Source organism: Salvelinus alpinus, chromosome 1 (genome assembly GCF_045679555.1).
Source record: "Salvelinus alpinus chromosome 1, SLU_Salpinus.1, whole genome shotgun sequence".
Taxonomy (NCBI): domain Eukaryota; kingdom Metazoa; phylum Chordata; class Actinopteri; order Salmoniformes; family Salmonidae; genus Salvelinus; species Salvelinus alpinus.
This window is the reverse complement of record NC_092086.1, coordinates 60,268,943-60,286,353: the sequence shown is the minus strand read 5'-3', so window position 1 is coordinate 60,286,353 and position 17,411 is coordinate 60,268,943. Positions and strand designations below refer to the sequence as shown.

The window sequence follows — 17,411 nt, the reverse complement described above, 5'->3', positions numbered from 1 at the left end:
TTACAACAGGCCTACAAGTCCTCAGTCCAGTCTCTCTCAGCATATTGTGAACAGTCTGAGCACTGATGGAGTGATTGTGCGTTCCTGGTGTAACTCGGACAGTTGTTGTTGCCATCCTGTACCTGCCCGCAGGTGTGATGTTCGGATGTACCGATCCTGTGCAGGTGTTGTTACACGTGGTGTGCAATTTATTGCCCTGGCCACATCTGCAGTCCTCATGCCTCCTTGCAGCATGCCTAAGGCACGTTCATGCAGATGAGCATGGACCCTGGGCATCTTTCTTTTGGTGTTTTTCAGAGTCAATAGAAAGGCTTCTTTAGTGTCCTAAGGTTTCGTAACTGTGACCTTAATTACATTTACATTACATTTAAGTCATTTAGCAGACGCTCTTATCCAGAGCGACTTACAAATTGGTGCATTCACCTTATGATATCCAGTGGAACAACCACTTTACAATAGTGCATCTAACTCTTTTAAGGGGGAGGGGGTTAGAAGGATTACTTTATCCTATCCTAGGTATTCCTTAAAGAGGTGGGGTTTCAGGTGTCTCCGGAAGGTGGTGATTGACTCCGCTGACCTGGCGTCGTGAGGGAGTTTGTTCCACCATTGGGGTGCCAGAGCAGCGAACAGTTTTGACTGGGCTGAGCGGGAACTGTACTTCCTCAGAGGTAGGGAGGCGAGCAGGCCAGAGGTGGATGAACGCAGTGCCCTTGTTTGGGTGTAGGGCCTGATCAGAGCCTGAAGGTACGGAGGTGCCGTTCCCCTCACAGCTCCGTAGGCAAGCACCATGGTCTTGTAACGGATGCGAGCTTCAACTGGAAGCCAGTGGAGAGAGCGGAGGAGCGGGGTGACGTGAGAGAACTTGGGAAAGTTGAACACCAGACGGGCTGCGGCGTTCTGGATGAGTTGTAGGGGTTTAATGGCACAGGCAGGGAGCCCAGCCAACAGCGAGTTGCAGTAATCCAGACGGGAGATGACAAGTGCCTGGATTAGGACCTGCGCCGCTTCCTGCGTGAGGCAGGGTCGTACTCTGCGAATGTTGTAGAGCATGAACCTACAGGAACGGGTCACCGCCTTGATGTTAGTTGAGAACGACAGGGTGTTGTCCAGGATCACGCCAAGGTTCTTAGCACTCTGGGAGGAGGACACAATGGAGTTGTCAACCGTGATGGCGAGATCATGGAACGGGCAGTCCTTCCCCGGGAGGAAGAGCAGCTCCGTCTTGCCGAGGTTCAGCTTGAGGTGGTGATCCGTCATCCACACTGATATGTCTGCCAGACATGCAGAGATGCGATTCACCACCTGGTTATCAGAGGGGGGAAAGGAGAAGATTAATTGTGTGTCGTCTGCATAGCAATGATAGGAGAGACCATGTGAGGATATGACAGAGCCAAGTGACTTGGTGTATAGCGAGAATAGGAGAGGGCCTAGAACAGAGCCCTGGGGGACACCAGTGGTGAGAGCACGTGGTGCGGAGACAGATTCTCGCCACGCCACCTGGTAGGAGCGACCTGTCAGGTAGGACGCAATCCAAGCGTGGGCCGCGCCAGAGATGCCCAGCTCGGAGAGGGTGGAGAGGAGGATCTGATGGTTCACAGTATCAAAGGCAGCCGATAGGTCTAGAAGGATGAGAGCAGAGGAGAGAGAGTTAGCTTTAGCAGTGCGGAGCGCCTCCGTGACACAGAGAAGAGCAGTCTCAGTTGAATGACTAGTCTTGAAACCTGACTGATTTGGATCAAGAAGGTCATTCTGAGAGAGATAGCAGGAGAGCTGGCCAAGGACGGCACGTTCAAGAGTTTTGGAGAGAAAAGAAAGAAGGGATACTGGTCTGTAGTTGTTGACATCGGAGGGATCGAGTGTAGGTTTTTTCAGAAGGGGTGCAACTCTCGCTCTCTTGAAGACGGAAGGGACGTAGCCAGCGGTCAAGGATGAGTTGATGAGCGAGGTGAGGTAAGGGAGAAGGTCTCCGGAAATGGTCTGGAGAAGAGAGGAGGGGATAGGGTCAAGCGGGCAGGTTGTTGGGCGGCCGGCCGTCACAAGACGCGAGATTTCATCTGGAGAGAGAGGGGAGAAAGAGGTCAAAGCACAGGGTAGGGCAGTGTGAGCAGAACCAGCGGTGTCGTTTGACTTAGCAAACGAGGATCGGATGTCGTCGACCTTCTTTTCAAAATGGTTGACGAAGTCATCAGCAGAGAGGGAGGAGGGGGGAGGAGGGGGAGGAGGATTCAGGAGGGAGGAGAAGGTGGCAAAGAGCTTCCTAGGGTTAGAGGCAGATGCTTGGAATTTAGAGTGGTAGAAATTGGCTTTAGCAGCAGAGACAGAAGAGGAGAATGTAGAGAGGAGGGAGTGAAAGGATGCCAGGTCCGCAGGGAGGCGAGTTTTCCTCCATTTCCGCTCGGCTGCCCGGAGCCCTGTTCTGTGAGCTCGCAATGAGTCGTCGAGCCACGGAGCAGGAGGGGAGGACCGAGCCGGCCTGGAGGATAGGGGACATAGAGAGTCAAAGGATGCAGAAAGGGAGGAGAGGAGGGTTGAGGAGGCAGAATCAGGAGATAGGTTGGAGAAGGTTTGAGCAGAGGGAAGAGATGATAGGATGGAAGAGGAGAGAGTAGCGGGGGAGAGAGAGCGAAGGTTGGGACGGCGCGATACCATCCGAGTAGGGGCAGTGTGGGAAGTGTTGGATGAGAGCGAGAGGGAAAAGGATACAAGGTAGTGGTCGGAGACTTGGAGGGGAGTTGCAATGAGATTAGTGGAAGAACAGCATCTAGTAAAGATGAGGTCAAGCGTATTGCCTGCCTTGTGAGTAGGGGGGGAAGGTGAGAGGGTGAGGTCAAAAGAGGAGAGGAGTGGAAAGAAGGAGGCAGAGAGGAATGAGTCAAAGGTAGACGTGGGGAGGTTAAAGTCACCCAGAACTGTGAGAGGTGAGCCATCCTCAGGAAAGGAACTTATCAGGGCGTCAAGCTCATTGATGAACTCTCCAAGGGAACCTGGAGGGCGATTAATTGACTACCGTCTGTAAGCTGTTAATGTCTTAATGACCGTTCCACAGGTGCATGTTCATTAATTGATTGTGGTTCATTGAACAAGCATGGGAAACAGTGATTAAACCCTTTACAATGAAGATCTGTGAAGTTATTTGGATTTTTACTAATTATCTTTGAAAGACAGGGTCCTGAAAAAGGGAACGTTTCTTTTTTTGCTGAGTTTATAAGGTCCCACAGTTGACAGTGCATGTTAAAGAAAAAAAACAAGCCATGAGGTCGAAGGAATTATCCGTAGTGCTCCGAGACAGGATTGTGTCGAGGTACAGATCTGGGGAAGGGTACCAAAACATTTCTGCAGCATTGAAGGTCCCGAAGAACACTGTGGCCTCCATCATTCTTAAATAGAAGAGGTTTGGAACCACCAAGACTCTTCCTAGAGCTGGCCGCCCAGACAAACTGAGTCATCGAGGAGAAGGGCCTTGGTCAGGGAGGTGACCAAGAACCCGATGGTCACTCTGACAGCACTCTGACATTCCACCAATCAGACCTTTATGGTAGAGTGGTCAGACAGGAGCCACTCCTCATTGAAAGGCACATGACAGCCTGCTTGGAGTTTACTAAAAGGCATCTAAAGACTCTCAGACCATGAGAAACAAGATTATCTGGTCTGATGAAACCAAGATCGAACTCTTTGACCTGAATGCCAAGTGTCACGTCTGGAGGAAACCTGGCACCATCCCTACGGTGAAGCATGGTGATGGCAGAATCATGCTGTGATTTTCAGCGACTGTGATACTAGTCTGGACCAAGGGGAAAGATGAACGGAGCAAAGTACAGAAATCCTTGATGAAAATCTGCTCCAGAGCGCAGGACCTCAGACTGGGGCGAAGGTTCACCTTCCAAAAGAATAACGACCAGCCAAGACAACGCAGCAGTGACTTTGGGACAAGTCTGAATGTCCATGAGTGGCCCATCCGGAGCCCAGACTTGAACCCGATTGAACATTTCTGGAGAGACCTGAAAATAGTTGTGCAGCGACGCTCCCCATCCAACCTGACAGAGCTTGAGAGGATCTGCAGAGAAGAATGGGATAAACTCCCCAAATATAGGTGTGCCAAGCTTGTAGCGTCATACCCAAGAAGACTCAAGGCTGTAATCTCTGCCAAAGGTGCTTCAACAAAGTACTGAGTAAAGGGTCTGAATACTTATGTATATGTCATATTTCAGTTTTTTATTTTTAATACATTTATAAAACATTCTAAACCTGTTTTTGCTTTGTAGGGTATTGTGTGTAGATTGAGGAGAAAAAAAATGTAATACATTTTATAATAAGGCTGTCATGTAACAAAAAATGTAAAAAGTCAAGGGGTCTGAATACTTTCCGAATGCACTGTATATCATGGTCATAAAGGCGTATGAAGTAACAAGTTATGGAGCAAACACGTAGGTTGTAATATACGTAGGTTGTAATATGTATGCACACAGGCGCTAGCACAAGCGCTCTACACACATGTACATTGTAATATTGTTGTATGGTGGTATTATACATTTTGTATTGTAGATATGTACTAGTGTAATAATGTTATGATGTACTGTTTCATATTTTGTTTTATGTGTATTGAAATTTCCTTAATGTGTTTGGACCTCAGAAAGAGTAGCTGCTGCCTTGGCAATTTCTCATGGGGATCGCTAATAAATACAAATACAAAAATTAGTTTTTTTCATGGCTTCCACAGTGATTTAACCCACGCATCGCTACCGTTCAAACCAAGCCCTCAGTTAAGAGCTAGATTGTGGCTTCAACGGTTTTAAGACTAATAAGATTGTGTTTTCACCAGATCATCAAAAGTCAACCTTTGTTTTTCCTTTCAGAAAATGTTTTGGCATTGTATGTGACATACAAAAATATATAGATCTGGAGTGAGTTTCACAAAAACATGAAGACCATGTTTAGCACTAGGCAAAGGACATAGGATGATTTGGGGGGAAACACACCTGATCAGGCACAAATGATTATGGTGAGGCCATCATTCCCCAGAGGCTCCTTGTGTGCCTGATTCTGAGTTAAGATTGGTTTGTGTTTATTTAGCCCTCTGCAGGCAGAAACAGCGTCTAACTGGCCAGATTAATGTGGGTTTATAAAGCCCACTCGGGCCACTCCAGAAAATGGCAGTCAGAGCCAGATGGTGGCTGAGATTCAGACTAGTGTCTCTCAGCATCTCAGATCTAATTTTTGGTACACCGGTGTCACTGCTCTGATGCATCACTCAGACATTTCTGGGGGTAATGGGCATTTAAAAAACCTTATATTGCTGAGTATCTTCAAAGAAAGAAAAAAGTGCATGGGGCCAAGGTTATGATGGGGTGGAGGGAAGCATGATCTTGATACGTGTGTGCTGTAAATTGATAACATAATTACTATTCTAAATGTGGCACCCTTAGTGGGGCGTTTGCAAATATAGATAGACTTGTGAAAATATTTAATATAATACGCTATATTTTGTTTGTGGCCGGCGGACTCATCCGGCTCAAGATTTAAATGTTACTTCCGGCGGGGAGGGGCTGATTCCCCGGAAGGAAGTTGCGACTGCAAGGCCTAAGGCTCAGTACAGCAGCTCCAAAGCAACCAGTTAGCTTAGCCAAAGCTAACACTGGGTCTGGGCAGAGCCGCTTGAGGAGAATAACACAGAAAACAGGAACAAGCACGCTGCTGTAAATTCAGTTTGTATTAGATTTTCCGGAGGACTTACGACGTAAACCCCTCAAACAGACAATTTTTAATGCGTGCTTTATTTTTAACCAGGGTTCCCACTGCAACAGCTAGGCAAAGTTAGCTACATGTCTGGTTCACCTCCACTAAACCCCGTGTAGCAACATTATCAACAATAGCAAGGGTCGTCTCTTAAAAGCCATACATTGTATCGACATTTAGATTAATAAATGACTTTACCTGCATTTTTATGATGCGATGTCGCGGTGTCTTGTAGTCGCGAGTGGGCCCATTGCCACAACATGAGCCTCTGCCGGTGTAGCCAACACCTCAAGTAGCCTGCTTGCTACAAATATTTATTGGACGCCAGGAGAGCCATCAAAATTAACTCCGAAAATGGTGAGTATGAGTTTTATTTTGCCACATTATTACAGTTAACTAGCTAATTAACTAACATGTCAGGAAATGGATTCTATTAAAAATCCAATACATAGGACAATGTAGAATGGATGCTGTAGACTTCAGCAAAGCGATAACTGAACAGAAATGGTCTATCCTTTACTGAGTATAATATTTTTATGAACATGTGAAACCCTTAGTATTGAGTCATATCCATTTATTGCACTGATCATTTGCATGCATGTGTTAGTTACCGGTATAGTCAAATGTGGCGTATCATATCTTTAAAGCTTTCTAACTGATCTATTCAACGATATTTTCCCAGTATATAATTCTGGAAGAAAATATATTTTAAATTGTATTCAAACCCTGTCGCACAAGATAACGGTTCTTGTTTGTGCTCCACACATGAGTAGGCTACCTGGTTTCCGGGATGTGTGTCGAATTCGTCTGTCTGCGACACAAGACGCCCATCTTGCGAGACCAAATATTTGCATTGAGTAATCCTTGCATGTTGCGGCCCATTTGAAGAATTCGGGCCTTTTGATCTGCAAGATGCTTCAGATATGCAGAGGAATCACTATATTCCTTTTTGCTATACTGTCCTTCCTGACTCAAATGCTAATAATTTAACACAATACTCTCTTAAATACTGAATTGACATTTTAGTTGTCATCACAGATGCCCTTTGCTGCTAGTTTAGTGCATACCATTATACTATGATTATGAATGCCAGTTGAGTGGAAATTACTAATGCGATGAGGAAGTTAGTGAGTATTTTCCATATGCGTCACAGTGAAGCGTCTGTCCTGGGCCCTATGCAATTTGGATGAATTTGTGACATCCATTTGACCTTACTGCCCCTAAAGCTGTGTGTACACTACATAACTTTCAAAATCCTAACATTGTTGAGCCTCTCACATTAAACGATCGTCATTCCTGTCGTTTTTTTTGTTTTTCCAACGTAGTGGTGCGCAGACTAAACAATGTGACACAGACAGGGGTCACACAAGATTTTTCACTTGGTCGTGAGGATTCTCCATACCACGCTGTCTTGCGAAAACAATGATGTGATTACATTTTAACGTAGTTAGAATGAGCTGTGGCTCAAAGCAGCCTCGTAAATGTTTTCAGTCAGACATTCACACCTGCCATACAGCGTTGAAATACACTATATATACAGAAGTATGTGGACAGCTCTTCAAATTAGTGGATTCTACTATTTCAGCCACATCTGTTGCTGACAGGTGTATAAAATCGAGCACACAGCCGTGCAATCTCCTTAAACCAACATTGGGAGTAGAATGGCCTTACTGAAGAGTTCAGTGACTTTCAACATGGCACTGTCATAGGATGCCACTTTTACAACAAGTCAGTTCGCCCTGCCTAGTTAAATTAAGGTTAAATAGAGCTGCCCCGTTCAACTTTAAGTGCAGTTATTGTGAAGTGGAAATGTCTAGGCGCAACAACGGCTCAGCCGCAAAGTGGTAGGCAACGCAAGGTCACCGAATGGGACCGCCGAGTTCTGAAGTGAGTAAAAACCGTCTGTCCTCGGTTCCAACACTCACTACTGAGTTTCAAACTGCCTCTGGAAGCAGCTTCATGAAATGGGTTTCCATGGCCGAGCAGCCCTAGATCACCATGCGCAATGCCAAGCTGCGGCTGGAGTGGTGTAACGCTTGCTGCTATTGGACTCCGGAGCAATGGAAACACCTTCTCTGGAGTGATGAATCCCGCTTCACCATCTGGCATTCCGACAGACAAATCTGGGATTGGAGGATGCCAGGAGAACGCTACCTGCCCCAATGCATAGTGCCAACTGTAAAGTATAATGGTCTGCGGTTGTTTTTCATGGTTCGAGCTAGGCCCCTTGGTTCCATTGAAGGGAAATCTTAATGCTACAGCATACAATGACATTCTACAATTTTGTGCTTCCAACTAGGAAAGGGGAAGGCTCTTTCCTATTTCAGCATGACAATGCCCACGTGCACAAAGCAAGGTCCATACAGAAATGGTTTGTCGAGATCAGTGTGGAAGAACTTGAATGGCCTGCACAGAGCTCTGACCTCAACCCTATCGAACACCTTTGGGATGACTGCAAGCCAGGCCTAATCACCCAACACCAGTGCCCAACCTCACTAATGCTTGTGTGGCTGAATGGAAACAAGTCCCTGCAGCAATGTTCCATCATCTACTGGAAAGTCTTACCAGAAGTGGAGGCTGTTATAGCAGCAAAGGGGGGACCAACTCCATATTAATGACCCTGATTTTGGAATGAGATGTTCGATGAGCATACCTTTGGTCATGTAGTGTGTGTAGCCTATACATTTTGAATTCAATAACATTGCTTGTGAACTTTAGAGCTGTAACGATTTGATGGTTTGGTTAAAGGCTACAAACGCATGCTAGTAGTTGTCATCGCCCATGCTCGAGAGTCTACACATTCTGGGTGACGCGATACAACATTATCATCGCATTGGCGAGCTCTCATTGGCTATTGCTGATCACTGTTCAAAAATTTTCGTTGCATATCTCACACTACAACAGCATTGCAGATTTTGTGCCGATAAAATCAAACATGTTTGAAAATATTCGTACTGCTCAAAAACTGGATCGGTAGCACCTAGATTGTCTCTCTGACCCACTCACATTCAATGAGCGTCGGTGGCAGCCGCACGCCCCGAGTATGCAACAACATCGGGATTTATTCTCTGGTCTCAAACTAAATCGTGGCCAAAATCGTGTAGTGCATTCCCGGCTTAATGAAACTGTCAGCAGTGTGCTGCTAACAGGGTAGTTTCCTCCACTGTCCCCATACCTGGCTCGAACTAGTGATTCTCTGATCGCAAACACTCGGACCGCCCTTGACAACGTACCAACCAATTGAGCTAAAGAAAACGATCCAATTGACTAGCTCCATTGGCAAAATTGTAAGCTAGTTGTGGAGTGAGTTTAGGTCACATTCATAACTGATAAACAAAACAAAAAATCTTAAAGCTCTCTACCTATCGCTCATATTTTCCTCCCTCCCTCGCTCCCTTCCTCCTTTGATCCGGCAGGCATCAGAGGAGAGCTCACTGCGCGCTCTGGAGAGTCTCATGACAGAATTCTTCCACAGCTGTACAACCAACGAGCGCAAGAGAGAGATTGGTGAGTGTGGCACTGGTGGTAGGACCGTGCCAAATTTGATATGGGTGCAGAAACCTGAATATTCAAAAGTATTGTTGTGCAACCATCTGAGCAAGTCTGGTCACCCTTATGAAATTTGGCATTATAGTAGGATGGACCAGAGCCATGTACTGTGGTGCACTTGATATGTGATTTTAAAATTGTAATGGGTGCTGCTATGTTGGCTCAAAGTTCCGTGATAATTGCATTCATTCAACTCTATTGTCATGGAACATTTGGTGGCAAAATGGTGGCCAGTTTGCAGAACTTTTTATATTGATTTGCTATGGACTATAGAGTGCGGATGCATTTTTAATTACAGATATATCCTCATATTTGTAAAGTAAAATAATTCAGTGCTGTGGCAAAAGGCTCGTAGTGAGGACGAAGGGCTACTACTCTGAACTGTGTTTGGTGAGCTTTCTGGCGCCCAGAGCTGCTGAGGCATCACCCAAGTGGGTGCTGCACATTGAAGGAGGAGAGGTCCAGTAGCTACACGACAGACTGGTTCCCAGAGTAGTCCTGCACTAGACTCATCAACCATCGCCCTGACCATCTTCCTCTGATCATGTCATGAACTGTCTCTCTCCATCATTAGAGCATGCAGGCTTTCAGACTCGGCCTCTATTGGTTGACCTAACTAGCTAAGCTACTCATGATGATGTGTTGCTTGTTTGTTTTTTGCATTTTAAGCGCTTTGACATTCTTATGAAGAGCACTATAGAAATGTTATTATATTTGTGATAAGTTGTCATAATTACCTTTTTTATGTAAGCAATGACTTGAAATGACTAAAAAAAAAATAATCATGTGCTTCCTTTATTTCTGCCCTTTCTGCAGAAGAGCTGCTGAATAACTTTGCTCAGCAGATGGGAGCTTGGCGCCACTGCTTGTACTTCCTCTCCAACACTCGCAACGAGTATGTGATGATGTACAGTCTCACAGTGTTTGAGGTAAGTTCATTTGGTGAACGTTATGAATAGTCAAAATGAAATCAAATTGTATTGGTCACATACACATGGTTAAGCAGATGTTAATGCGAGTGTAGCGAATTGCTTATGCTTCCAGTTCCGACAGTGCAGTGATATCTAACAAGTAATATCTAGCAATTTCACAACTAGCTAATACACTGAAATGTAAAGGGATGGAATAAGAATATGTACATATAAATATATGGATGAGTGAAGGCCGAGCGGCATAGGCAAGATGCAATAGATGGTATAAAATACAGTATATACACTTGAGATGAGTAATGTAACATATGTAGACATTATTAAAGTTTTTTTTTTTTTTGTGACTAGTGATCCATTTATTAAAGTGGCCAATGATTTCGAGTTTGTATGTAGGCAGCAGCCTCTCTGTGTTAGTGGTGACAGTTTAATAGTCTGATGGCCTTGAGATAGAAGCTGTTTTTCAGTCTCGGTCCCAGCTTTGATGCACCTGTACTGACCTTGCCTTCTGGATTGTAACTGGGTGAACTGGCAGTGGCTCGGGTGGCTGTTGTCCTTGATTATCTTTTTGGCCTTCCTGTGACATCGGGTGCTGTAGGTGTCCTGGAGGGCAGGTAGTTCTCCCCCGTGTTGCATTGTGCAGACCTCACAATGCATCACCGTGTCCGGTAGTAATAAGAGCACACCATTACATAGCAATGGTTATTTTAATGGGGCTGCTTTCTGTTGATAAATAAACTCAAGAAATTCTCAGTACTTAATGCAGATGTCACACATTGACATTTTCAGAACATGAGAACTCGTGTTAAAGACATCTCTTTGCTCGGAGATACAGGACTTTAAACTATAATTTATTTTATGCTAAACTAACATTGGCTAAACTGTTGATAGTTCAATTGGTAAGGCTGTATTTAAGGCTAAGTTTGTTGTGACTTACCTGGTAAAACAAGGGTTAAATAAAATGAGGCATGTCACAAATGAAACAATTTTCTTAGTTTAAACAATTTAAAAAAATGTTTTTCCGTTTAAACGATAAGAAAATTACTAAAATTCCATGTGAATTCACAATGCAGCTGCCAGCAACGGTTTGGGTCTTATGGTGCGTTCCTTTCAGATGGTTAAGCATTGCACCTGTACTAACATTACTGTACCTCAATTCCACCTCGCAAAGTTTGCATTTCATTCTCATTTAACTTCTTATAGTATTGCCTTACAGGACTTCGCTGCTGTCGCCTTTTTTCCAACTGTTAACAACAATGACTTAGTGGTGGCGAGCCGACTTCAAAATAATTGATTCCTCCCAGTGTCGACTCCCATTTCTAAGTGTCAAGTTTCGATTCCGCTATGAATAGACTCCTAATATTCGGTGTTTTTGGAACAGAGGAGACCGATTAGTTGCCGTACTTTCGAGGACACAAACACTCACATCTTTCATAGCGAGCTAGCAAGGGATGGCGGGAGATGGGCACAGTATAGGCAGTTCTGAATCGTGCACTTGGTCTATCGACAATCAAAAGCTGTATCTCGCAATTCTACGTGGTAGCCAGGGCACAAAAACAGCGGCGAAGTGCAGCCTTGCGCTCCACTCTTAGTTGTTGTGGAAATTGACCCACTATGCTGTTTACTTTCTGCATGTACGTGATATCGCAGAGTATAACTTTAAATGACACAGCTTTCCCCAGGCCTTTTATATCCTATCATCTAGTTAGGCTGTAACACAGAAAATATGTTCAGTGTTAACTGCACTGTGATTTAAATTTTGTTAATGTTAAGGATCCCAATTTAGTTTTAACATTTAAACGTTCACACCTCTTATATGAGGTAAGATATATTATAGGGGCTAGGCTAGAGAAACGGACTGCCGGATCATTTTCTTATTAGATAAAACCAAAATTGAGGGCTCTCCACACTTGAAGACTATTTCCATCACTAATGCTTCATGAACTTTGGTATTAGCCTTTTAAAGAGGAACCCTTTTTGTGGATTGGTATGAGTCTGTATCTTGTGGTCAGCCCTGGGGCCTGTGGCAATATAGTTTGAAAATAAGCTGTTGTTTTTGTTCATGATTTCCCGAAAGTGTGCCGCCGTCAATATTAAACATGCCATAATACAGGATTTTCTCTTAAAACATTCTTATGACCTGTTCAGTGTTTTCTGAAACTGTTATGGGTACCTCTTTGGGTACTAGGAGAGAGCATCTGTAATGTAAGGTTATGTAGGCCTTTGCAATTGTTTCTGTAACCTACAGTATATTATTAAAGGGATACTTTTGGATTTTGGCCATGAGGCCCTTTTATCTACATCCCCAGAGTCTGATGAACTCATTGATACCATTTTTTTGAAGAAAGTTAGATGTAGTTTCACGAGCCAATGCTGACTCTGGGGAAGTAGATAAAGGGCCTCATTGCCAAAATCCAAAAGTATCCCTTTAATACATTTTTTCTCACTGTGATTTTATAATTATGAACATCACTAAAAGCCAAAAGATATAAGCTGTCCTCCATAACGGTTCATAAGTGTTATTAAGCTTCATAGCATGTGTCATAACTTGTCAAATATATATTATGACAAGATCATTACTTGTGTATGTGACTTTGGGTGTCTTGAAAAGCACTTAAAATTAAATGTATTATTATAATGCAGTAAGTGCATATATTCATGCATTGTGACATATTGCGGTATTCTTAGTCTTATGACACCTGATTATAACGGCTGCATGATAGCGTCAAGAGTACTTCCATGGCACATGTAAAAACTGTCAGAAAACGTGTTGGACAGCTCATAATGTTGCGACATTTTAGGATATTATGATCGTGTTATGATGCAGAACAGTAATTACTGGCTAAACCTACACCAGGGGTCTCACAATGTACACCTTTTCCAAAATGTTTTTTAAAATGATCTGTTAAAATGAGAATTTCCCTCAACCCATAGTCATTTTATAACCCTCGTTATTGTTAACACATTGATATTAGACATGTACCCAACCTAGTGGTGTGTTGGAATGAAATGCAAAGCAAGAGAAGACACCCTGTACTTTGAGTCTTAGCTATCACATTGTAGGCCTAATTATGGTTATGATCATGATAAGTTATAAGTGTTTAGCTAGTTCAAATAAGGTTATGCGAAGTGGTAGTCATAACACCTGAAAATCTGCCCATTGTTGCCTTTTCAGAACCTGGTCAATAAGATGTGGCTGGGAGTAGCCTCACAGGACAAAATGGAGATCCGTAGCTGCCTGCCCAAGCTGTTGCTGGCCCAGCACAAAGCTATGCCCTTCTTCATACGCAACAAACTCTGTAAAGTCATAGTGGATATTGGTCGCCAGGACTGGCCCATGTTCTACCATGATTTCTTCACCAACACCCTTCAGGTGAGCCCTGCTAAAATTGTGTTAAATATGTTATGTTTGCTTTGCACATATACCAAACGGTAATGTTTTATTTGATTAGTGCCTCACAAATGGTTCATAGAGGTTCAACTAACTCTCCACTAGCCCTAAACCTAACTGAAGTTGTTGCATCTCAGGAAGGAATAGGCGGTCCCCCAGGTTTTCTGAGCAATAAAATCAACTCAAAGTTGAGTGGATAAACATTAAGAAAAACTTCCTAATATTGAGCTGCAACCCCCCCCCCCCCCCGTTTGCCTTCACAACAGCCTGAATTTGTCAGTGCATGCACTCTACAAGGTGTCAAGCGTTCCATAGGGATGCTGGCCCATGTTTACTCCAATGCTTTCCACAGTTGTGTCAAGTTGGCTGGATGTTCTTTGGGTGGTGGACTATTGATAAACTGTTGAGTGTGAAAAACCCAGCAGCATCGCAGTTCTTTACACAAATCGGTGCCCCTTGCACCTACTACCATACCCTGTTCAAGGGCACTTAACTTTTGTCTTGACCATTCACCCTCTGAATGGCACACATACACAATCCATGTCTCAAGGCTTAAAAATCCTTCTTCAACCTGTCTCCTCCCCTTCACCTACATTGATTTGAAGTAGATTTAACAAGTGACATCAATAAGGGATCATAGCTTTCACCTGGATTCACCTGGTCAGTCTATGTCATGGAAAGAGCAGGTGTTCTTAAAGTTTCGTACTCTCAGGGTATCATTTTAGGCCTCATGCGGTCAATTTGCAGTGTACACATTTTTTATGTTCCGGCCCCCCGACCATCCGCTCTAGCAAAGAAAAGCCTCATGGCTGAATGTAATTGTGACCACTGGAATAGGGGGAACTCTTGGTCACAATTAACAACATCATACTTTGTTTATCTAAATATTAAAATCATGATGTTTAGGCAGTCAATGGCCTTCATTGGAATGTTGTTGCATATCAACACGTACATTCAGGTCAATGAGAAATGCGTGCACTCAGGCTGTCCGGAAGGCCAAAATTAGATACTTTAAGGAGCGGGTCTCTCTCTGTGGGTCTAACCCCAAGAAGTTCTGGATAACGGTTAAAGACCTGGAGAATAAACCCTCCTCCTCACAGCTGCCCATGTCCCTTAACGTTGATGATGTGGTTGTTACTGACAAGAAGCACATGGCTGAGCTCTTTAATCACCACTTCATTAAGTCTGGATTCCTATTTGACTCAGCCATGCCTCCCTGCGCGTCCAACATTTCCTCATCTCCCACCCCTTCTAATGCGACAAGCCCCGATGCTCCTCCCTCTTTTTCCTCCGCTAAAAAGTTTCTCCCTGCAGGCGGTCACTGAATCCGAGGTGCTAAAGGAGCTCCTTAAACTTGACCCAAATAATACATCTGGGTCAGATGGTTTAGTCCCTTTATTCTTTAAGGTTGCTGCCCCGATCATCGCCAAGCCTATCCCTGACCTTTTTTAACCTGCCTCTCCTTTCTGGGGAGGTTCCCATTGCTTGGAAGGCAGCCACGGTTTGTCCTTTATTTAAAGGGGGAAATCAAGCTGATCCTAACTGTTATAGGCCTATTTCCATTTTGCTCTGTATATCGAAAGTGTTGAAAAACTTGTCAATAATGAACTGACTGGCTTTCTTGATGTCTATAGTTTTCACTATGGTATGCAATCTGGTTTCCGCTCAGGTTATGGATGTGTCACTGCAACCTTAATGGTCCTCAATGATGTCACCATTGCCATTGATTCTAAGCAATGTTTTGCTGTTATTTTTATTGACTTGGCCAACGCTTTTGATACGGTAAACCATTCCATTCTTATGGGCCGGCTAAGTAGTATTGGTGTTTCTGAAGGGTCTTTGGCATGGTTTGCTAACTACCTCTCAAAGAGTGCAGTGTATAAAGTCAGAAAATCTGCTTTCTCAGCCACTGCCTGTCACCAGGGGAGTACCCCAAGGCTCAATCCTAGGCCCCACACTATTCTCAATTTACATCAACAACATAGCTCAAGCAGTAGGAAGCTCTCTTATCCATTTATATTGCAGATGATAGTCATATACTCAACTGGCCCCTCCCCGGATTTTGTGTTAAACGCTTTACAACAAAGCTTTCTTAGTGTCCAACACGCTTTCTCTGCCCTTAACATTGTTCTGAACACCTCCAAAACAAAGGTCATGTGGTTTGGTAAGAAGAATGCCCCTCACCCCACCGGTGTGACTACTAACTCGTGAGGGTTTAGAACTTGAGGTAGTCACTTAACACAAGTACTAGGGAGTATGGCTGGACGGTATACTGTCCTTCTCTCAGCACATATCAAAGCTGCAGGCTAAAGTTAAATCTAGACTTGGTTTCCTCTATCGTAATAGCTCCTCTTTCACCCCACCTGCCAAACTAACTCACATTCTGTTAAAGGTCCCCAAAGCACACACATTCCTGGGTCACTCGTCTTTTTAGTTCGCTGCAGCTAGCGACTGGAAAGAGCTGCAACAAACACTTACACTGGACAGTTTTATCTCAATCTCTTCAAAGACTCAATCATGGACACTCTTACTGACAGTTGTGGCTGCTTTGCGTGATGTATTGTGATCTACCTTCTTGCCCTTTGTGCTGTTGTCTGAGCCCAACAATGTTTGTACCCTGTTTTGTGCTGCATCCATGTTGTGCTGCTGTCATGTGTTGCTACCATGCTGTGTTGTCGTCTTAGTTCTCTCTTTATGTACTGTTGTCTCGTCGTGATGTGTGCTTTGCCTTTTGGTAGACCGTCATTATAAATAAGAATTTGACATGCCTTGTTCAATAAAATTACATTTTAAAATCAAGTACCACTTGATTTATTATTTAGGTTTGTACGCCTTTTATAGGGGGCTACCTAAATAAAGTCTTGCCCAAACAACATTACAATAAAGAAATAAAAATGAAAAAACAGAAAAACCGACAAAGCCAAACAGAAGGTAAATAAAGTGATACAGGCCTGTCATTTGATACATTAGTCTTCATATGGTCACCCTGCTAGCATTTTAAAAGCATAGGTCATCGCTATATCTGTATCTCTCAACACTTTTAGCATCTGCAAATTGTGCATGGAGAGCACTTGGCTGCAATCCACGATTTCATTAATTTGCTTGACAGGCTAAAAATGTGTTTCTGGTTAACAATTAATTACCTTACTGTAATAGTTTTCGAATAAAATGGTCTAAAAATAAATCAGGCTAGGTCTGATTTAGGCTAGGTCTACTATATTTATTTATTCATCAACTTTCCTAATATTAAACACTGCTTATCTTTACTACAGGAGTATAGCCTACCTGGCTGGCATGAAAATGAACCACGGGAAAAGCGTCCTCCATTCGCTATTTAAGTGCATAGACAACATGTATTTTTTCCTGCTGCCCCTGTTTCGAGACAGGTGCATGATAATGGTCCATTCTAAATCAAAACAGATTTCTCACATATTTATTATATTTAAAGACCAGATTAAATCAAGAATAATCTGATGGGTGACAATATTAGCACTTGTGAATGATGCCCAGCATAAGGTAAGAAACAATGCTTTTTTTTGTTGACTTTTTTGAATCAGTCGCACACCTCATTTAGCCTAGCCCCATAGGCCTATATGTTTTGATAATGTTTGTATCACAACTAAAGTGGACAAATTAAGCACATGAATCTGCTTTACAAGTTGTGTAGAGCCAAACTGACATACATAAGCAGTGTGTGAGTTTCAAGTTTGGGGAAGATAAGTTTCACCATAAAAATGCACATGTTATAATAAAAAATGTTCCTTTATAATAAAAGCATTACATGCATAGTCACATTTGCAGTCACTTTTGAT

General features: G+C 43.5%; 1 protein-coding gene across 1 annotated transcript in view; it reads left to right on the top strand.

Moving 5' to 3' along the window:
- The first annotated feature begins 5,530 nt into the window (after positions 1-5,530).
- The window catches only part of xpo6 (exportin 6), a 70,008-nt gene continuing 58,127 nt past the window's right edge, over positions 5,531-17,411 (top strand). The window contains exons 1-4 of the mRNA XM_071412655.1: positions 5,531-6,090; positions 9,150-9,240; positions 10,099-10,211; positions 13,384-13,581. Coding sequence (XP_071268756.1) covers positions 6,088-6,090; positions 9,150-9,240; positions 10,099-10,211; positions 13,384-13,581 — 405 coding nt within the window. The 5' untranslated portion in view covers positions 5,531-6,087. The remainder of the gene's footprint in view (positions 6,091-9,149; positions 9,241-10,098; positions 10,212-13,383; positions 13,582-17,411) is intronic.